The sequence below is a fragment of the Neofelis nebulosa genome, chromosome 8, assembly GCF_028018385.1.
Source record: "Neofelis nebulosa isolate mNeoNeb1 chromosome 8, mNeoNeb1.pri, whole genome shotgun sequence".
Classification (NCBI taxonomy): domain Eukaryota; kingdom Metazoa; phylum Chordata; class Mammalia; order Carnivora; family Felidae; genus Neofelis; species Neofelis nebulosa.
Window position 1 is genome coordinate 2,983,124 of NC_080789.1, and position 22,047 is coordinate 3,005,170.

Here is a 22,047-nt window from a genome sequence, read left to right on the forward strand (position 1 = left end):
CGTGTGACCCCCAACCTCGTCCTCTACCTCCTCAGGCCTGACCCGAAGGACACCCAGAGTCTTCCTTCAGAGTGTGCTCCCCAAAACTTCCAGGGGTCCCCACAGAGGCTGGTCGCGTAGGCTGAGTGGCACGTGTAGCTGTCCCTCCCGAGCATGCCCGCGGCCCTCCCCGCACTATCCGTCTGTCAGGCGCACGGGCACCACGGACGTGGAGGGGTCTGTCCCATATCCCCCATCCTCCCAAGAAACTTCAGAGGCTTGTGGGTCCAGGGCAGGAGGGAGGGAGGGAGGGGCAGCTCCACGAGCAGGCCGGGCTGACAGCTTGGAGCAGATGTGCGCCAGCCAGACGTGCCAGCAGCTGCCACGCCCAGGACCCCGACGTCGCAGAGCAGGGCACCAAGGGAGGCGGCTCCCAGAGCTGCCCCAGGCCAATGTTAGCATATTACAGGCTCCCTGAAAGTCTGCAGGGAAGGATCATTAACTGGGTTGCACCCTCCATCCACCACCCTCCCCAGTGAGCGGGGAGCCAATGTGTGGCTGAAGGGAGGGCAGCTCTGACTTACAGAAACCCTGCCCCAGAAAAGTGCCTGGGGCCCAAAGCGCCTGAGCCGGCTTCTGGCTCCTGGTGGCTCCTGGTGGCTCCTGGTGGCGGGTGGGGCTGGCCAGGCTCCAAGAGCTCAGGCCTCAGGCCTCGCTGGGCTCTCAGGGTTGGGGGGCAGGCAGGTGGCAGACGGGCCCGGCTCTGTCTGCAGCTTTACCCCATGTGAGGACAGCCGCAGAGCTGCACTGGGCCCGCAGGTGCCTCTGTGAGAACCTGAGCGTCAGCGTCACTACCCGTGGCCGTGCCGCGTAAGCACCTGGTCCCAGGAGCCGGCTCGGCACGAGGACACACGTGCAGGCCCCGAGGACACGCTCCCTGCTCTCACACAGCCTGGACACAGGGGCACGGGGGCCCTTCCAGTAGAAAGGGGGGTGAGAAAGGGGACAGGTCGCCGGGGACGGGAGCCACGGGGGCCGCCGTCCCAGAAGCTTAATCCCTGCCACCCGCTCTCTGAAAGCTGCCGCTGCTCGTCAGGAAGGCGTCTCTGTCCCTCCCTGGACTCGGGGTGCCTCCCTGGTCTTCGTGCAAGTGAGTCCCCAGGATGGTCTCCGCCCCGTCGCCTCAGAGTCCGGCCGCCAGGCTGTGAAGCAGCCCGAGCGCCACGGGCCCTGTGGAGACTTCTGTGGGGCCAGCGCTCACCTGCCAGCCGGTGGCCGGGCCACCTTCCGATGGCCTCTGCAGCCCCCACGTGACGCCCAGTGGAGCCGTCCCTGCCAAGCCCTGCGTAAACCGTGCCATCTGTGAGCAAACCGAGCACCCGCGCTCTTGAGCCGCTAAGCGTGCAGCGGACGATCCAAGGGCAGCCGCTCCGGGCCCTGGGGCCGCCGGGCACAGTGGGTCCCCCGGGAGCTGTGCCAGGGCCACCATGTGACAGCAGACAGCACGGACAGAGCCAGGAGCCGGGAGGGGGCTCTGTGACAGGGCAGGGGACTGCGGTGTGGCCTGAGGGGGCGCTAGTGGGGCGCATGGGGTGAGCTCAGCCACGGTGCGGAGGGCAGAGGAGGAGAGCGTGGGGGCAAGGGGAGCAGCCCCGCAATCCCCGAGGTGGGGGAGCACCAAGGGCCCGCTTGACGGGCACCCGAACTAGGGGCGCTCCAGGAACCCGAGGGCAGGCGGGGCAGGAGCCCCGCGCAGGACCCCTGCCCTTCCCCACCTCGGTATCATGTTGTCACCTGTCACCCTCTGTCGTGACAGCAACAGAAATCTCCAGGGACTGGTGCGGGGACCTCACCGTGCATGCCTGTGTGAACAGAGCAAAAGGACAGGCCGGAGGGAGCTTTGGTCCAGGAGCCGCAGGGCCACCAGGGTCTCCCTCTCCCTCCGCCCACATGGTGGTGGCTTCCAGCCTGGGGGGGGGAGGGGCCTCCAGAGGGAGCACCTGCCCCGGCAGGTCCAGGCCAGCAGAGCGCGGCCGGGGCGAGAACGTACCCTGACACGCTTCCCAACCGGGAGGTACACGAGGAAACAACACCGGCGGTTTTGGAGAAGAATCCTTCACAACCAAGGATCCCGCAGCAATTAAAAGGCACAAACTCGTTCATGAGGCAAACTTACGGGCAAATCTGAAAAGTACGGAGAGTGAAGGCGGCAGACGCTGCTGCAAGGCCTCCGTCCGTACGAGGCTCTAGGGGGCAGAGTGAAATGCTGCACACGGGAGGCCCTGAGGGCCAAGCCTGGGCGACGATCAGGGCGGCAGGCGGGACACACGCCCCAGAGGGGCTCCCAGGGCTCGGAGAGCCAGAGCCACGGCAGGCAGGGGAGACAGCAGAGGGAGGAGGAGGAGGGGCCCCACTCACCCGGAAGACCTGAGAGCGGGCGAGAGGACCCCACACAGCATGTCAGGCCCGGAGGCCTGGGGGGGGGGGGGGGGTGGGGAGAGGGGGTTTGGAGACGCAGACAAGCGTGAGGCTGTGCTTTCGGGAGCGACGTTCCAGACTCTGACGGTCACCTTAAAGGACACCTTGGAGGCTGCGAGTATGTTTCAAGTGGGCAAAGACGGGGCCCTGGGCTTTGGGAAAAAGTCCACCACAACCTGCCTTCGCACGCCCCAAAGATCTCGAGGGGCACTATGCCAGGACGGAGGTGAGACTCACACTTATCAGAAAGCGGCCAAAAAGCCCAGGCTGCTGAGCCGTTTCATAGCTGCACCGTTTGCCCCGACAGCATTTCCCTGCTACGTAATTTGGCAATTATTTGCCCGCCGAGCCATCAGCAACTTCTCCCGAAAACAGAGTCAGAAACCTTGAACCACGGCAGTAAGCTTAAGGGAGCCCTTCCGCACTGGCCAGAAACTCACGGGGAACCGGCTCCCGGCGTCTTCGCTATAAGGGTGGCACAAACCGCCACAGTCCTGTCCAAATGGGCGCCTCTCTCCAGAATCCCCGAGCCCCCAGAGCTCCGCTCGGGGTGCGGACACCATGTGGCACCAGCTCCCTGCAGGTCAGACAGCGCACCACGCCTCCAGGGCCCTGACTCCGGGAGCAGAATGCTCCTGCAGCTGAGCACGAGCAAAACACAGAAGAGCCGCACACACGCGGCACACGGTGGGCGGGTTGGGGGGGGGGGGGGGGTCCTCTTCTGAAATAATACGGGATCCTTCCTGTTGCTGCCAGAAAACACATGGGCTCGGCCACAGAGGCGCTCGACATGAAACCATGTCAGGTGCTCCCAGGGCTTGGACACAAAGGGCACCTGCACATCATTCAAACCAGCTCACGAAGGAAGCCGGGGGCTCCGATTCTTACGCACCGGCGGGAGGCAGGGAGAAAATCCACCTCGCGGGAAATGTGCGATTTGGAGTCTTTTGAAATCGGTTACTGTTCAATCCCAACAGTAAGCAAGCACCTCCAGGTGAGGCACGTGGGTTTGCCGAAGGTGCTGGAGTGAAAACACGCTCAAAACTCAACACTCGGGTAAATATTTGCAAAACACTTTTATATGTGTAGCTCAAGCGATTTCAACAGAAAGTAGATAGGAGACCAGGGTTTCTCAAAAGCTGAGCGTGAGTCAGTGTGTATGGGGGGGGGGGGGGGGGAGACGGAGGGAGAGAGAGGGAGGGAGAATCCACCTGGAGAGAGAGAGAGAGAGAGAGAGAGAGAGAGGGAGGAGAATCACCCGTGAAACTGTCTTCCTCCCTCACCTGTCTCATACACCCTCTCCCCAGCGCCTTCCGAGCAGAAGGAGCTCCGGGTATCCAACGAGAACATGCCTGTGCTGGCGGACTATGGATGTGCACGGGGACTCCAGCGGCAAGCTCAGGTGACAGGCGGCGAGGGCACTCGCAGAGCAAGACCCGTCTCCCGGCTTTGCGACCTACCAGCTGGGTGGCTCTGGACAGAGCACTAGCCTGAGTCTCGAGCTCCGCATCTGTAAGATGGCCTCAACCGTGCCTCTGGCACGACCACAAAGAGGACAAGGGGCGGGCGGGGGGGACACCCACCACCATGCACGGGTGCTGCCACAACTCCGGTGTGACCGGTGTTCCCTCGTGATGCAATGCAGGGGAGAGCTGGCGGGGAAAGCCTACCCCGTGGTCTGACCTCCCTCGGACCCACATCCACCTGCCCCAGCCACGCCACCACTTAACCCCCCCACCCCCTCCGGGAGGCACTCGGGCACAGACACTGGGTCTTCGGTGTTACGTCCCTGACGCCACTTCACTTAACAATCAGTGACAGAGCAGCACGCCCGTGTCGGATGCCGTTCTGGGCACTGAGGCCTAGACACTGACCCAACCGAGGCCGGCCCCCCGGGAGCCCAGCTGGAGAGGGCCTGCCCCGTCTCCCAGGACAGCCCCTCTCTGGGCCCCGTCCCCTGTCTGTAAAGGAAGCAGTCCCCGCTCTGAAGCACACTCACGTGACGACACGTAGCTCTGGCAGCAAACTGAACAGAGGCTCGAGGCAGGTGGGCCAGGGGGCAGAGAGCCGTCAGGAAGTGCAAAGACAAGGGAGAGGCTGTGGGGGTCACGGCCATGAGCAGACAGGAGTGGGGAGGGTGGGGTTACCAGCTCAGCGCCAGTGAGCAGGTCCTCCTGCCCCGGCCCCTTGGCCTGCAATCCTCGATGGCGCTCAGGGAAGCCCGCGGGGCCAGCGCCATCCGGGAGCGACGGCGGGGCCGGATGCCCGCTGCCCAACTGCAGAGCTCGGGGTCTCCACCGCTCGCCTGCCCTGTCACGTGTAGCCGCGCTCTGCCTGGCCAGGTGTCCCATCTCCGCGTGACAGGTAAGGAAGCGCAGACACGGCGAGCTTAGGGGCTGTGCCCGCCTCTCCCAGAGACAACGGGGCGGCACTGGACACGGACCCAGGTCTATGTGAGTCCAGACGTGGCCTGGCTCTTATACATGGAGGAGACAACTAGAAAGCTTCTAGAAGCTTGCACAGAACGGGAAGGGGAGGTGGGACAGGGGGCTGAGGGGCTCTGGGGCAAGGACACAAGGCTGACGGACCCGCAGGGTGAGGGAACCAGAGCTGGGAGGGAGGGGACAGAACACGGAGCCAAAGCCCCCCTCGCTCCTCTACTGGAGTCTGAGCCGCGCCCACAACGAACACCGGAACCTACCCCCAGACACTCTAGAATGCCTGAACTGCACCCCCCGAACAGCCGGGCTTGGGTGGGGAGCCCTGACGGCCTGCAGCAGGGGCTGGAGAGCAGGCAGGCCGGCCTGGCAGACAGACACCCCGAGGCGGCCGTCAGTGAGGACAGACCAGACTGCTGTCCTGGGAGCCAGCGGCTGAGGGCCAAGGCGGCTGCGGGAAGTCCAACCGGGAGCCACGGTGGTGGCTGGATGGGAGATGGGCTGTGGAGAGAGGGGTGGGTGACAGGGGACACGGGCAGGAATGAAGCTCCCGTCTCCGGCTTCCAGGTCGGACAGGGCGCCGGGCTCAGGACTGGGAACCAGTGGGCTCGTCCTGAAGGACGTGGCTCCAGGCTCCGCTGTGAAGTCAAATCCGCCGTGCCTTCGGAGCCAGCTTACCCTTAACCACATTCTCCAACACTGACAGCACCCAGTGGGGAAGAGCCCTTAGAGGGGGAGCTCCAGCCCCAGGAGGCCCCAGGACCAGACGGAGAGAAGGGATCAGTCCACACCGGCGTCCGTGCGGGCGGTGTAGACCATCACCCGCCCCGGCCCCATCACCCAGGAGGAAGGGGACCCGTCCACACCACACCAGCTCTGAGGACGAGGAGACAGGTCTGTGCCAAAGACACGGTCCCGTTTCCACCCCCCCCCCCCCTTACAAAGGCAGGGGCGGGCGTTCCCCCACTCCGCGGCCGTGCGCGAGGCCCCAGCCCAGCCTCCCCGCGGAAGAGCGCTCATCAGCAATCCGGGCAGGCGCCCGCCGCTGGCCCTGCTACTTGACTTCAATCAGAGGCAGAGCGTCTTTTTTCTGTTATCACATCAGCGAGGGGAGACGGATGCCCGGATTCCACGAGCCTTCGAAGAAGTGGAGCCGCACACGCCAGCATAGCAATGAGCGCCCCGCTGCCTCCGAGAAAGCCTCCTGCTGTGCGGGCGACGGCCACGGAGGGGCCGCGAGAGGACCTTCCGGAGCGGATGCCGAGAGGCGCATCCGTGGAGTAGGAATAACGCAGCGGGGGAGCCCGGCGCACAGAGGCGGCGGCTGAGAGCTGACACACGGCAGCACGAGTGCCAGGGAACACGGGCGTCCTCGTGACGCCGGTGGTGTTCCCGCGAAGGAGAAACGGGAGTCTGACGCTGCTCACGGCCCGCGAATCCACCCGCGGCCAGCGCGACGAGGCGAGACTTCGCCACGGACCACACCTTCCCAAGGATGTGCCGTTCTCTGCCCGGCCGCGCCCATGTCACCTCGGCGAGGACCCCGGCTCCTGCTCTCCCCTCAGGCCGCGGCACCGAAACCGGGGGCCGCTTGCGCCCGGGACTCGTGCGGCCCCGCCTGCAGCCTGGGAACCTGGGGCCACTCAGGCTCTGAGCAGAGACGGCCGCTTCCCGAGAGCCTCGGCGCTCACACCGGGGCTCCTCGCTCCTTCGCCAAATAACCGAGGACGGGTCAGGGCCCCTCCGAGCCTCGGTTTCCTCTTCTGTGACCCGGCAGGAAGGCCGCCTCGCAGGAGCATCTGCTGACGGGGTCTGTGTCCCCGGTGTGTGAGGCTTACCTCACGATTCCGTCTCTCACGACGGCCTGCGTGCGGCCCTCGGGGCCTCCTTCTGGGTGTCCCTGGCAGGCGTGCGAGCACAGGAGGTGAGGCGCAGAAACGCCACCACGTGCCTGGCACACGTCACATCGTGAGCTGATTTAGCAGAAGGCGCGTGGTGGTCCTCGGTCGGGAACTAGCTTCGTGAGACGCCACGAATTCACCCAAACCAGCTTTCCAACCTTCCCCTTTGCACACAGGTGTCCCTCCTCCCGGGGGTCTCTCGATGGCTGTCTGCTCTCCGGATCCCCGACAGGTGGACAACAGGCACTGGAGGCTGCCGGCAGGTCCCTCTTAAGGACCTACCCCGCTCTCCGGCCAGGGAGGGCCCAGCTTGCGGAGGAGAGGGCCACTCACTGGGGGGTGGGGGTGGGGGCGGGCCGTCAGTGGTGCTGGGAACTGGCCGCCAGCATCAGACGTGGCTCATTCCACAGAGGTCGAGCCAACCCGCCCTTCACTCCCTCCTGGCCCCTCATCTCGAAGGCCCCAGGGCCCTCCCACAGTCTGCCAGTGTGCCCATCGCCTATCAGTGGCTCAGAGTCCTAAGGGGCACGCACGTGCACACACAGGTGCGCGTGCACATGCACCCACACACACAAACACACATGCACGCTCCCAGCCAGCAGCAGGGGCAACAGGCCAACAGGTGTCCTAGGGGAGAGCACAGCAGGGTCAATGGCTCCACCCCCGCGCTCACGAATGATACGATATTACCTAGCGAGCCCAAGTACTCAAAATGAATGCGCTGTTCCAAATAAACATTCATAGAGACAAGTTACCACATTAAAAGCATCCTACTCTAACCCCAGATTCGACTCTAAATGAGAATTCAGAGTATGCCTGCAGAGGCTCGCGGTAACAAAGTGACAGGGGGCCTGCTGATACACTGTTCAGGGGTCAGGGGGACCCCGACGGTCCTGGGGGGGCCCACTGCTGCACTGAGGGCCCCGCCACCTGTCTCCAGTTCACGCCCACCGAAGCCATGGAACCAGGCGTCGTGTGCTGGTTCCCAGAGGAACAGCCCTGCCTGTGGTCCCCCTGGCCCAGGACACTGAGCAAGCCCGGGCTGGCGCAGCCCCAGGCCGCCAGCCTGATTCTGGAACAGATGGCAGGGCAGGACACTTTTCCAGTCCCCTCCGAACCCAAAGAAGAGAAGGAACAGGGCTGGAAAGAAAGGCAGGGTGGACAGGACCCCCAAAGCACCGTACCACCTCCTCGCTGGCCAGAGGCCATCTCGTCCCACCACCCTGTGCTCGCCAAGCACCTCTTGCAAGAGAGGGTGACAGCCAAGAAAGAACTCGCTGGAAATTGACACAAATGGGCATTTATTTGGCAAACAGAACTGCAATTCGGGAGACCCCGATTCAGGTAGAACCTGACTTGGGCCCCAAGGAGGACGAGGGTGTGGGGTGACGAAGGCGCAAGGTCACAACTGCAGGGCCCGTTACGTCCTCCACACAAAACGGGGACTGAAACTAGGCTATGTGGGGCGGACGCCTGCTGCCCCGGATGGGCCCCCCTGCAGGTGGAGGACGTGGAGGATGAGGACCGAGTATAGTCAGCTCGCAGAGGGCCGAGGGGTCCACAGAGTTCACGGCTCCTCCGACGAGGACCTGCACAAATCCCTCCCCCCGGACCGGCTCCCGGCCCTGCTCTAAGAGAGGCGTCTTAAGTGCTGAGGGTCGGGGTGGCCCGAGGACCACAGGTTCCCCGGAGGCAGACACTTCCCGTGTTCTCTCCCCTGGCGCCGAGCACACACCCCACGCAAGTGAGCGCTGCAATCCTGAAGGACCATGATCTACACCACCGGTAGAAAGACACTCAGGAGCGTTCCCACGAGTGTATTATTTGCATCTCACGTGTCACAGTTGTCCCCTTCCCAAGCACGGCAGAACTCGGGCTGTGCATGTAGTGAGGGCAGCATGGCCTTGGGCACAAGGGGCAGTCCCATGGGGCTGGCAGGCCCCCCTCCCCCTCCCCCCCACACACACACCCTGCCCACTCCCTTGGCCAGTAGCCCCAGGAGGACCTCGAGCGGCAGATGAAGCCAGGCCCCTGTGGATTTCCTCCAGCCCCTGGTTTTCCAGAACCTTCTGTCCAGAGGCCTAAGAAGTCAGACAGGTTGCTTGAAGTCGCACTGCAGATAAAATATTCACGAACACATCCCTTCAGAGCTCAGTGAGGCTGTGACAAACTGTTACCGCGGTGTGACCTTGCGTGGGGCTCCAGCAGCCCTGCTCTGGGCATGTGCGGACCCGGGCTCGGGGCCGGAGGGTCCCGGCGATCGCCAGTGTCACCGGTCTCGGCCTCCTCATGAGCTCAAGCCTGGACAAGGCTGGGTCACCCGTGGCTCCAGCAGAGGGACATTTTGATTACCAAGCCCTGTTAGCTCTACTCACACGTTCCAGTTCCCCATCCACAGCCACAAAGACCACGTCCAATGCCAACGCCAGGCCCTTGTGTCCCAGGGTGTCCCTCCCCAGCCACGCCTTCTCCTGCCTCACTCTTTACAGGAGGTGGGAGCCCCCTCCCCGCTGGTCTGGGTCATTCATTCATTCATTCATTCATTCCACAGGCGTTCCGGGTCAACCTGTGTGTGTGTCCAAACTGGTCACTCAAGAACCAAGGGGCCTGTCCCAATGACTCCACAGCCGGCTAGGACCCGGTGGTCCACAGTTCCCCAAAAGGAAGTGACAGGACACACGGATCTCTAGCAAGGACGGAGCAGCACGGTGCTCGGCGAGCCTCTATGGGGCCAGAGAATCTGGTGACACCTGGGGGGACAGGTGGGGAGGCAACACCACACTGCTGACTCCCACTACGTCATGCAAAGCCCCCGGTTCTTCCTCAAACTTGGCAGGCCCGGGCTCTCCCAGCCCACACCACACACTCGGCCCCACTGAGCCAGTTCCCCCCAGGAACTGTCCCTCACCCCAGTTGCAGACGTGACTGCCACTTTGCGACAGCACTTTCCAGAGGTGAACGCGTGGCCGTCAACAAGGACTTGCCCTGCCTGCCGCCGGGCAGATGCACGACAGTCACTCTTTACGTAACCTCCCACAAGTGAAGATTTTATCTGTTATGAAAGTTAGCCCTCAGAGGCTAAAATACAGAGCAAACTTCTCTGCCCAGGTCAGTGACAGTGTGGAAGCTGCTGGGTGTCCCGAGCCACCGCCCAGAAAGCCACTTGCTCCCGGGAAGCAGGTGGAGCAGACTCGGGCCCCACGTACGTGGCCAACTGTGCCAGAGCAAAGTACTGAAGAAGGAAGACATCGTCTACTCAGCCCCCAAGCTGGAATAAGCCGATAAAGCCCAACCTGATTGAAATATGAAGAATGAAAGTCTTTGAGTCGCTAAAGACATTCTAGATACTTCTTTAAACACCACTTCCAAATCCCCAGGACGCTGACTTTATTGCCACCGAAGGAGCAGAGACACCCTCTCCCGGCTCCTCCCCGCAAAGTTATCAGCGGTGAGCACAGTCTTGCTGAATATTCTCATTTCTAAATCCTCACCCAGCTGACAGTGATCTATGCCTGCTCCCGGAGGAGGGCAGACATGAAAAGCTTACGACCTCAAATCTTAATGGGCTTATGAAAAAGTATGTTGTAAGGAGACCTGCTTCTCCAGTTTTATTAGATTAACCCAATCCATCAGCTTCAATGCCACCTGGCTCACTGTGAATCGGCGCTGAGGCACCCTGGAAGGTTCAGGAGAGCCAACAAGGGCCGTCGCCCGGCCCACAGTGCAGCGCTCCCGCGGGGGCTGCACTCAGAGTGTGTGCCTCCCCCTCCCCCCCCCCCGCCCCCCGGGTGTGGCCAGTGACACTGCTGCAGTCGCCCTGGAGGACAGGGGCTCAGGCAGCCTCGTAAAGGGGCTGGGAGAAGACGTCCAGAAGGACCCCTGGGAGAAAGACCAGGCCGTGGAACAAAGGACAAAAGGTGTAGGGGCAACCCTGTGCATGACTGAAACCGGGCACCGATCACTGAGGCAGCCACAGCCTGAAGACCCAGCCCCCGGGATGCCCGCCCCAGCCTCACCCAGCCTCCCAGCCTCCACCTGCCCCGCCCCCCCCCCCCCCCCCCCCGGAAATCGCTCGGTTGGACCGCCCCACCCACTCTTCCCTCTGGGTCTCTGGGCTTCATCCACCCAGAGTTCGGCCCGGTGGGAGGGCACCAGACCCCAGCACCAACAAATTGGTTATCTACACCCCTGCCCTGAAGGGACGGCCCGCAGTACAGCAAGGGGACTCCCCACAGGTGGGGCTGGTGGGACCAGAGGTTACTCAACAGGCAAGCATGACAGGTGGGGCTGCAGGCACAGCCACAATAGTAGGTGCCCATGACGGCAGGGCTGGAAGACTGGCCACAGCAACCGGCACCAAGCTCTTTCACCGGCCGGAACCCAGGCTGTGGAAGCTAAGTCACCCTCTGGGAAAAGAGCTTCGAGCGCCCAGCAGCCTGTGGATGAGACCACGGACCCGGACCCGCCCCCCCCCCCACCCTGGCCACCCACTGCCCGTGGCCCCAGCTGAGAGCAGCGGCCTCTGCTCCGCCCCGACACCCAAACACCATGATGCAGCCACGCCCAGCACACCTCCCGAAGAGCAGGCTGGGCCCAGCCACGTCTTCGGCCTCCAAATCCGCTCCTGCCATCGGCAAGCACTTCCTGGCATCCGGCTCTGGGCCCAGCCCTGTCCTCAGCTCAAAGTCCTGCTGAAATGTCCTCTGGGAAGCCTGCTCTATACCCCTGGGCAGAGTGAGGTGTCCCCAAGTCCCCAACCTCATCACCTCTGGCAGAGCACGTGTCCCCCACCAGGCAATGGACCCCTAGGGGCAGAGATGCCGCTCAGACATCTCAATGGATCTGGGGTCCACGTCAGACCCCACGCAAACAAGGGCTCACGTTGGAGAAGGTGGACGAGTGGAAGGAGTGACTGGTGGTTGGACAGATGGACAGATGTAGGTCGTCAGCAGATACGCATCCTTGGCGTGAGGGCCAATCACACACAGTGCCTGGTTTGCAAATCCGGTATCTTCCCGTCGGTTCTACAGTGACCCTTCATGACCAAGCCACAGCTGTCCCCTGCCTGTGGCACGGCAGCATCCAGCAGGCCCTTCCTCCACACCCCACGTCCTGCACACCCGCTGCCCACGCGCCCTTGTTCCCGCCGGCCGTCCTGCTCCACACGCTTCTCGTTCATTCCGTCCAGGCCTGGGCTCTCAGGACTCCTCCTTCCCCGAGACATCCTGCCAGAAGCCTTCGCCACGGGAGCGGATCCCATTCAGGGCCCACGATGCCCTCGCTGCATCCTGGCTTGCACGATCCCAGGGACCACGCGTCCTGGTGCACCTTCAGCAGAGGCGTGCGTTAGCGACTGTCTCACAACCGGAGGCCAGGCTCTCTCGCTGGGACGCGGGCTCCCTGAGGTCAGGGCCCGTCTTTTCCATCGCTGTGTCCCCAGGGCTGAGAACAGGGCCAGGCCCAGGGCAGGTGCTCAGCAAACATCAGCTAACTGGATGAGGCAGGGGGCACCCACCAGGTGCAAGGTCGAGCTCCTGCCCAGAGATGCGGGCACGTCCTCTGGAGCTCAGGGAGGCCCTGCCCCTCACCGTCTCCGATGCGCCTTCTCCAGGGTCCGCGAGGACTGCACAGGCCACGCGGCAGAAAACCAAAACGCTGGAAAGATTTCACCTCAAATGACGCAAAAGGGCCGACTGCCCTGAGGATGTCCCAGGAGCAAACCTGGCAGTGTCCTGATCAGAGCCACCTCAGGACGCGTATCCAGGAGCGTCAGGGCCCTGGGGTGGCCCCTCGCAGCAGTGGGCAGGTGGGGGCCCCAACCCTCCCCCGCTGCCCGAGCCGGCACGGCCGGCCCACAGAACCCAGGGGCTCACACACCACTCCCCTACCACAGGGTTTGGGGCCAACGTCCCTTTGTAAACCCCGCCCGCCCCGTGGCTCAGTAGGCTGCAGAGGGCCTGGCCAGGGCCACGGAGACATGGGCTCACGGCAGCGGTCCTGGCTCCTGGGCACGGCTCCGGCCACGCCCTGCCTGAGTGACGCCGACCTGGGCCCCGCTCTCGCCGTGGTGCCATGCTGGGCACTGGGGCACGAGCGTGTCTGCAGGAGGCAGGTACCCAACCGCGGCTCACGGTGAAGGGAGGTGGGGCCTTGGTCCCCTAATTCTGAGACCCCAAGGCCCAAACACAGACTGACGCCCTACCGACCCCCGGCTGGAAACATTTCGTCGGATCCCCACGGCGATCTCGCAACACGCGCTTCGGGAAGCAACCTGCCCAAGGCTACAAGGGTAGAGCTGCGCTCGGGAGAGAGGCCGTTCTGCCAGAGCCGAGGGCCCACGTGACACGTCCACACAGATCTTTTCCCGGAAGGACCCAGATCCATTTGGCCGCAGGTGGGCCACTGGGTGCTTTATTGGCATTAAAAACACCCTAGGACCCGGTCGTGCCGCTTCCCTGAACACGGGTGCCCTGGGCGCCTGGGGGCCTGGGCCTCGAGCACCGGCACGGCCTGCTCTGAGCGGCTGTGTGTGGTGGCCCTGCCTCAGGAGGTCGCGACCTAAGGCTGACAGCACGCAAGTGACCGGATCTGAAGCCTGGAGAGACCCCGCGGTTCCTCGCGCATGATTTACCGCCAGCCCTGTGAAGAGCGTGACTGAAGACGCCCTTGGGCGTGTGGGCAGTGGAGGCTCTCCTACTTAGAATTCAGGTGGCCTCGGGTACCACGAGGAAGGAGTTTAGTAAATGCCTTAAGGTAAACGAAGTCATCTTGCAACACTCACCTGACAGGCGGTTTTTCCTTGTCTTGAACAAAATCAGTAGGTTGTGGGAAGCGTAAGGCCTCCGATGGGTCCCTCGGCACCAGTCCCATCTACCAAAGCCGGCTCCGGCCTCAGTGGAGGAGAGGAGCCATTCCCCGAGCCACGCACACTTGCCCACGAGACTGGGCGGTGCTGGGGCCGGCGGGTGGAAAGCGGCATTGGCCGGAACACACCCTCGGCCCGAGGGCCGGCTCTGCAGTGGTCACTCCCCAGTGTCACTCCCCGAGGACCAGCCAGAGCCCCGATGTCCCCCAGGGACCCAGCCCTTTGACCCCAGCTGTGGGGTTCCTCCTTCTAGGACACACCCAGGCGGCACACTCACTCCTGAATCGGCCTTGCGGGACGTCAGGGAGGAAAGGACCCCAGCCTGTGGCAGGGGGAGTCCCCACCACCCACTGAGCCTTGCCCACTGCCTCCCGCCCCCTTCCCACACCCGCACAGCCACACCACTCGGAAGATGGGAAGGTCACCTCAACACAAGCTGAGGTCAGCCCACCCCACCCCAAGTGCACCTGTCTACAGCCATCGACGGGCAGCATTCCACTGACCCAGTGCCCACGGGCCTTCCAGGTGGAGCTGCCCGCTCCCCATGATGCCCTACTGACCCTGACCCCCCTTCCCAGAGCTGCACCCCACATAAGGCAGCCACTCACTGTGTGGGCCTATTCGATTTAAACTTAGAGAAATTAAAACTAAAAATTCCGTTCCTCGGTCACATTTTCCAAGAGTTGAATAAGCCACTATGTCTAGAGGTGACCCCACCGGGTACTTCCATCATCCCAGAACCTTCTACTGGACGCATTGCTCCGGAATCCCTCCCACTGGCTCTGTGCACACCAGGGTTTCCCCTCCCTGCACCCCTCTCCCTGCGCCTCCCTCCCCACTCCTCGCCACTGGGGCCAGGCTCCCGCACCTGTATGCACGTGATCACCCACATCGGGTTATTGAGAACAATTACTGAGAATGATGCTGCAGTGAATGTGGGGGTGCACAGATCCCTTGGAGACACTGGTCTCATTTCCTTTGGATAAACGAATTGAGTCAAGTTGCAAGTTAAGTGTCAACCTATGAAAATCAGATGCGTTTCTCTACCCTAACAATGAACTATCAGAACGAGAAATTAAGAAAACGGTCCCATGCACAAGGGCAGCACAAAGAATAAAATACTTAGGAGCGAAAGACTGAAAACTGTAAAACGCTGGTTGAAGAAACCGAGGATGACACAAATGGGAAGTGCCCCACGCTCCCGCACTGGCAGTTAATACCCTGAAAAGGCCCACACAACCCAAAGCCATCCACAGATTCGCTGCACTCCCCATCAAAATTCCCATGATATTTTCACAGAAACCGAAAACAATCCTAAAATTCGTACGGAGCCACGAGACCCCGGAAAGCTAAAGCACATCAGAAAGTCATTTAGTACACAAGAATGCCACGCTGGAAACTCCACTCTGGTCTCCGCCCTTGGGGAAACCAGCCTTTGCCAACTGCTCTGGGCCCGTCCCGTCCCCGGCAAGGTCCCCTGTGGTGGACACCGTGCTCACAGGGAGGTGCATGAGCCCGGCAGATGCCTGGGAGCAGCTCACCCCAGACTGTGTCTTGGGGCTCAGGGACTCTGGCCGACAGCCCACAGGGCACATCCCCTCCCGGGATCTCGGGAAGAGGGGCAGCCAGGCTAGGGCACAATGCCAGCTCCTGTCCCCGGACCTGCCAGAGGAGGAGCTCCCACAAGTCTCCCAACACAAAGTGTGACCCCGGGGACGTGGAGAGGGAGTGCAGACGAGCTCGGTGCCCTCCCGGGACCCTGCCACTGCAGGGAGAGGCCTGAGGGGAGCCTGGGCCTCAGAAGGCACCGCCCCATGGGCCCAGAGCCACAAGCACAGTCCTCGGCCTGCCAGGGTCACAGACAGAAGCCACATTTGTGCCGTTTTGCCACAGGTGAGCAATTCCAGAGAACGTGCGTGAAATCCAAAGACGGTGAGCAAGGGGGGCCCAGAGCCGGGGTGCTGCACACATCCTGCCTGGAGCAGCCCCGAGGGGGGACGGGAACAAGCCAGGGGCGGCGGCGCAGCTGGAACGTCCAGGGCACCAGGGAAGCATCGTTCGAGGCCCCTCTATCAGGGAGGGTCCCCCGAGTTGAGAGCTCTAGGGAAGCACAGCTGAGCGGCTTTCTTGCCAAGAACCAACCCATCCACCCCGGAGGTTTAACGCAGGGAGGGCCCGGGCCCATGGTGGGGTGAGCGGTGGGGGCCCAGCCCCAAGGCTGCAGCCCCACAGGGACAGTCCGGCAGGGGGACGGCGGTAATCCTGGTCACATGACAGGCGTCCGCCCGGGGTGCTCCAGATAACCCCCCAAGGGGCACCTTACGGACTGAACTGTGTTCCCCCAAATTCACAGGTTGCAGGCTCCCAACCCGCGGCGGGACAGGGCTTAGACACAGGGCCTCTGCACAGTGAGTACGGTTAAGGAGGCCACAGGGGGTCCTGATCTGCTAATCTGGCACCCCTACCAAGAGTAAGACGGGCCAGAGAGCGCTCTCCCCGCGTGAGGACGGGGTGCGCAGGCCGCCACCCGTGAGCCAGGACGGCAGCTCGCACGGGAGCCACCTGTGCAGACACCCTGCTCTCCGACTTGGGTCGTCCACCACGGAGAGAACAGACGCGTGCCGTGGCCTGTCGGCAGTGGCCGGTTGTGGCGGCGACAGCCCCCTCTGGAGGGTGTCCCCGAGGGAGGTATCAGGTCACACGAGGAGGCCAGGCAGGACCTCTGGAGCTGCGGGAAGCCAGGAGGTGCCCAGGGATGGCACAGAACGGCAAGGACGGGACAGGGAACCTGCACCCAGCAGCTCACAACCGTCTGGTACAGCTGTTGGCGTCGGAGAGCCCGTGCGGGTCCGCGATGGTTAAGTCGAGTGTACGCTCCACTCAGTTAGTTTCCTTCATTACTTCGTGCCTTTTGCTGTCCGAGGATCCCATCCCATCCGGGACACGTTGTGTGCAGTGATCTTGCCTTTTCGGGCTTCTCCGGGCTGACGCCATTTTCCCAACTTCCCTTGGTTTCCATGATGTTGACCGGTTCGAGGCATACCGGTCGGGAACCCTGCAGAACGTGACTCAGGATCCGTCTGACGTTTTGCTCGGGGTTGGACTGGGGTCCCGGGCTCGGGAGGAAGCCCACAGGTGAAGGGCCCTCCTCGTCCCGCCCCATCAGGGCGCCTGGCATCGGCCTGACTGATCCCCGAGGTGTCCGCCTCGGTCACCTGGCTGAGGCTCCCCCACCCCCACCCCCGTCCACCCTGCCCTCCGGGGGGGAGCCCGTGTGCGCGGCCCACGCGGAGGGAGGGGGTTCGGCCCCAGCAACTCCAGGGCCCGATATCTGCGGACGTGTTTGGAATCCTCTGCGTCGGAGACTTGTCTCTTGGCTCATTTACTCACGAGTCCGTCTTACGTCATCAGGGACTCAGGCTTGATTTTAGGTTTCGAGTTTCGTACTTTGTTGGGGAGCCTGCTCCAGCTTCGGCCCCACCCGGTGGGGTGCGAGCTCGTCCTCCCTCTCTGGCACACCCGCCCCGCCCCAGCCCTGCGGTCCGCGGGAGGACGCCGAGCTCCCGACGTCACTGTCAAGTCGCAGCAGAACGGTGCGGGAGCTGCCAGAATGGGGACCCCCCCCCACGACCCCCACCCCCGCCAGCTCTGAGTCTGCCCTCGTCCCAGAGAGCAAAGCCGACGTGCCTCCTGGCAGGCGCAGACCAAGGGGTTGGCTTGGGGAAGAGAAGGGAATCAGAGAGAAGACCGAACAAAACAAGGGGGCAGCCTGGCAGATCGTTGGCCCCAACGGGTTAGGGACTGACCACCTCCCCTCCGCGGCTACAGACCGAGGGCGAAGGCCTCTGTCATCCGAGTCGTCAGCATCCAAGCACCGCGGGAAGGGCGGGACGCCTCCCTTCCACAGTCCGGGGCTGGGGAGCCAGAGGCAAAGCTGGCGGCCGAGTACCAGAGGTCCAGCAACCCGCTCCCACGGCCGGGGCTCTCCGGGGGGCCGCTGCCCCCTCCGGCCACAGCCACCAGCACCAGCACCGTTTCCAACAACGTGCGACGTGCCCGGGGGGCGGGGGCCCGGGGGCCACCTCCCTTTGGCACGGCCGGCTCTGGATCGTCTGTGCTGTTTAAATGCCTGTTTTCACGCCTATGCTGACCTCATTCACATTCACGCCACTTCCTAGCTGGGAGCCTGGACAGAGCAGGTATCTCCAGACCCTCCACTGACACACGACACCGGAGGCCTTCACGCTCCCTCGTGAGGGTTAAAGAGCTACTCTAATGGCCCGGCTAGTAAACACCCCAGTTTAGGGGAGAGTGATCGCCCGAACGCCATCCCGTGATTACTATGTATTTTCATTGCCAAAAGATGCAATACAATTTCATGGTTACTTGGGCCTGTAAAATAGAAATATCCCCAATTTTTAAGATATGAAAAGGTTTATGACCAGGGTACTGTCAGTTCAAGAATGAGTCCACGGTACAAATGAGTCAATTCATGACAAAATTTAATTTCAGGAAAATTAACTCAATAAAGATGCCACAACTGTGCTTAAAGTTTTAATACCTATTAGGAGTTTTAGCGAGGTGGCGCAGGACCACGGACGCGCAGATCCATTTCCTGGCTCCTCAAAACACAATTGACTTCATACCTAATTTATCTGTAATGGGGACAGTATTACAAGGAACCTGGTGTTTAATGAAGAGGCAGGGTCTTCAACAGCCTAACCCATCACAAATGGAGAGCGTTCCCAAGTCACGGGATATTAAGTTTGTTTCCTGTGATGCTGCTGAGGCCCAGTTAATAGCACCAGACTGATGGCCACTTTAACCAAACAGCCCAAGGAAGGCTTTATGTCCCAGCAAATGTCGGTGGCCAGAAACTCTGTAATTGCCGGGTCCCCAGAAAAGTAAAACCGAAGTGGGGCGTCTGAACACAAGCGGCTGAGTGGTCCTAAATTCCGTAGCGAGCATCACCAGAATATGCGAGCGGCGAGAAAGGACGGCCAAGTCCAAATGCTGGGCTTCAGAACCACAAGACGGTCGCGGGCCCCGCGTGGGGCACAAGGACCACCGTCAGGAACAGAACTCTGAGGACTCCCGTGACCGCGGGCTCAGAGTAGGACGGCGGCAGGCACGGGGGCTCCGACCCCACAGGAAGAACGCACGGTCCACACCAAGGCCCCTTCGATGGAGGGAAGGGGAGTGGAGGGCAGGGCAAGCTCTAAGGCCTCCTGCCTCCTGCCCACACGGTCACGGATGTCCACAAACGAGGCTCCCTCGGCGGAGCCCAGCCCACCGGCCGGGACTGACCCTGCCCGCAAAGCAGCCACCGTGGGGAGCTCCCTTCCCGGTCTCCGAAGGTACCCCACCCCCCCACCGGTCCGGGGCCCGCGGAGGGCTGTCGCCCACGGCGGCAAACACCCTGCCTCTCGGTGAAGAAACCGGCCTCCGCGGACCCCGCTCCCGGTCACGTAAGGCTCCTGCCATCTGCAGTGATGACGAACAGCGGGCGTGTGAGCCCCGCGGCGCGGCCTCGGCTTCGGCAAACATCTCCAACAAGATGAAAAGGTGCTAGAATAAGCAAGGGGATACTCGAGGGAACAAAGGTGGTTTGTTCCAGAAAACTCAATCTCCTGAAGAAACGAGTTCCATCAAAATCGGTGGAGAGGAGAAAATTTCATATTGCGCTGAATCTGTCAGTGATTTTTTAAAAAAATCTTTATTATGAGTAAACTCAAAACGGAGACCACGCGTGAGTCCTGAGTGTGATCATTCCCCGCTGCTGCGGCTCAGGCACAGAGCCCGCCGGAACCCCGGGATCTGGACCCAAGGTAACCGCTCGCGAGCCCCGGGGATGCAGTCACCGCGCGGTCGGAATGAAGTTCAGCTACAAACAGGACTACGGGAAGCTCCTCCCGGTTTTGCGTCGATTCAGACGACAAGACCCCAGGGACGGACTTTCAAAAGACCGCCTTTCACCAAGCAGATGCCGAGGGGCAAGAGCAGGCGCAGCTCACGGGCCCCGGCGGAGCGCAGTGGGGGGGGCGGGCGGGCGCGCACAGGACAGCTCACCTGGTAGGTGTCCCACAGGCGGATGGTGCAGTGGAGGGGCACCTCCCTCATCAGCAGGTTGTTCATCCAGCGGAAGGCGAACTGCAGGTAACGCACCTCGTGCTGCTCCAGGTGCCGGTGCACTTGCTCTGCACGAGACAAACACAGGCCCCGAGGCCGTCAGCGAGAGCCCCCTGGGGTCCACCTCAGAGCCCCCCCTCCAACCGCCAGACACCCGGGCCTCGTCCCCAGGGAGCCAGGAAGCCACTTAGATGGACTCTTGCTCCGGGAAAGTGAGCGGCGGCAGCCGCCGTGGCACGGGGACGGCGGCGAGGACCACTCCCGTGTCCCCTGCTCCCGGGTCCCCTGCTGCTGGGCCCCCTGGGAGCCATGCAGCAGGTGCCCCACCCCCAGTAAGAGGGGCAGGACCACGCCCCCCCTAGTGGAGGAGAAACTGCCCTGAGAGGTCAGCAGAGGCTCCGGGGCGCGAGGTGAGCGCTTCCTCCAGCCGGGGCGAGTCCACCACACCCGGGCTACGGTCCCAGGAGGGACTCAGACAGAGAGACGGCGAGCCCGCCGGCTCCCAAAACCACCTCGAGCTCGTCCCAGGCAAATGCCCCACCTGCCCCGGGACCCGGCCAGAGAGGGGGCCAGCAGGACACGGGCCTGGCTCTAGGCCGGTGCGTCTGGATTCCAGGGTTGGGGCTGGACTCCAGGCAGCTGGCCTCTCAGAAGGACGAGGTTTTACCAACCATCCCTTCCCTGACGCACGAGCTCCCACCGGCCACGAATGGCTCCTCCCGTCCTGCTCTGCAGCCTCGGTCCCCTGTGCTGCCCAGTGGTCAGCGGACATCTCTGCCGAGTGGTCAGCAGCCTGCGGGACAGGCTCCAGAGCTCCGTGAAGCTCCCTGGTCCCTGAATTCTGGTGGTGTCACTGCGAGAAGCAAAGGCCCTGGGGTCACAGTGACCTTGCTGCTTCCCAACATTCTGCCCCGAAAAGGAGACCCTCCCACGCTGACTGTGCTCGATCAGGGCCCACCGAGTACCGCTTAAGGTGCTCTCTCTGCACGCACCTTTTGAGCTCCTGAGTTACATGCAAGTCCTTTCTCTCTGGAGCTTACCTCCCCCTGTGACCAGCCTCGAGAAGTGACCCTGTAAAAAGCTGACAAGGTTTCCAGTCCTCCCAAAGAAAGTTCCAGAACTGGCAAATAAACAAGTGTTCGTGTTTTGTTGCTTACTGGTTTGTCTTTACTCGTGTTCCTGGTAACCTGCAATACTGCAGAGAAAAGGCTTTCCTAACCACCAGGCAAAAAGGAGGGGACAGGGGAGGGGGTGCCTGGGGAGCTCAGTCAGGTAAGCGTCTGACTCTTGATTTCAGCTCAGGTCACGAGCTCACGGTTTGTGAGTTCAAGCCCCACATCGGGCTCCACACTGACAGTGCAGAGCCTGCTTGGGATTCTCTCTGCCCCTCCCCGCTCATGATTGCTTTCTCTCTCAAAATAAATCGACTTAAAGAAAATTAAAAAAAAGGAGGGGACAGGAGGGTGAGAGGACCCTGTCCTGAGAGCCTCTGCATCGCACAGGCGGCGACTCCAGCTGAAGTGTGAGTGCCTGGTGGGGAGGTGCGCCCGCTTACAGGAGAGGAAGGCTGGCCGCAGAGAAGCTCCGGGCAGCCCGGGTTCCCGCCCCGGCACCACTGGGACACCCCACCCCAAACCAGCACCGTCCCGGCTGAGCGCAACAAACTCGCCTGGGCGTCGGATGCGGCAGGCAGGAGGGACGCCTGCGGCCTGATGTGGGGGAAGCGCTGGGGCACGCGGTGGAGCAGACCCGGCGGCACGCTGTGAGAGCGGTCACAACCGGACAGTGACTAATTGCACGGGGCTGGTAAGAACCGCACAGGCTCACCCCCGAGCCCTTGCAGCCCGCTGGGAGCAAGGTGCCAGGGAGGAGGCCGAGGGAACCAGGCGGTGGGAAGACCGCACGGGCCCCCAGCCCGCCACGTGCTGCCTCTTCAGGGACAGATGTAGGGACCGAGGGCTCTGCGCACCGCACAGGGCAGGCCCGGGCCCAGGGTGCCAAGGCCAGGAAGCGGGCAGAGAGGGCAGGCCCGGGGGGTGGGGCTCCGGCGGCTGGCACCCACTCCCCGCAGTATTCGGCTCCTGCAGACGGGGCTCCTCCCCCTGGAGGGCAGTTCACGTGGCAGGGAAGGGGCTGGTTTGGGGTTTGGTCTCTGGAGAGGTCCCGGCACGAGCCCAGGCAAGCTCATGGGAAGTCCGCATCCCCCCACGACCGGCCCCACCCATCCTCCCTCTCGGAAGCCTGAGAAGGACACTTC

The 22,047-nt window shown here is 62.6% G+C and overlaps 1 protein-coding gene across 5 annotated transcripts in view; it reads right to left on the reverse strand.

The window, feature by feature from the left end:
• TBC1D22A (TBC1 domain family member 22A) overlaps positions 1-22,047 on the reverse strand; it is a 326,013-nt gene that overhangs the window by 72,340 nt on the left and 231,626 nt on the right. For all 5 annotated transcript variants that reach the window (XM_058740974.1, XM_058740978.1, XM_058740973.1 and 2 more), the window contains one exon: positions 19,731-19,858. In XM_058740974.1, the coding sequence (XP_058596957.1) occupies positions 19,731-19,858 (128 nt within the window). The remainder of the gene's footprint in view (positions 1-19,730; positions 19,859-22,047) is intronic.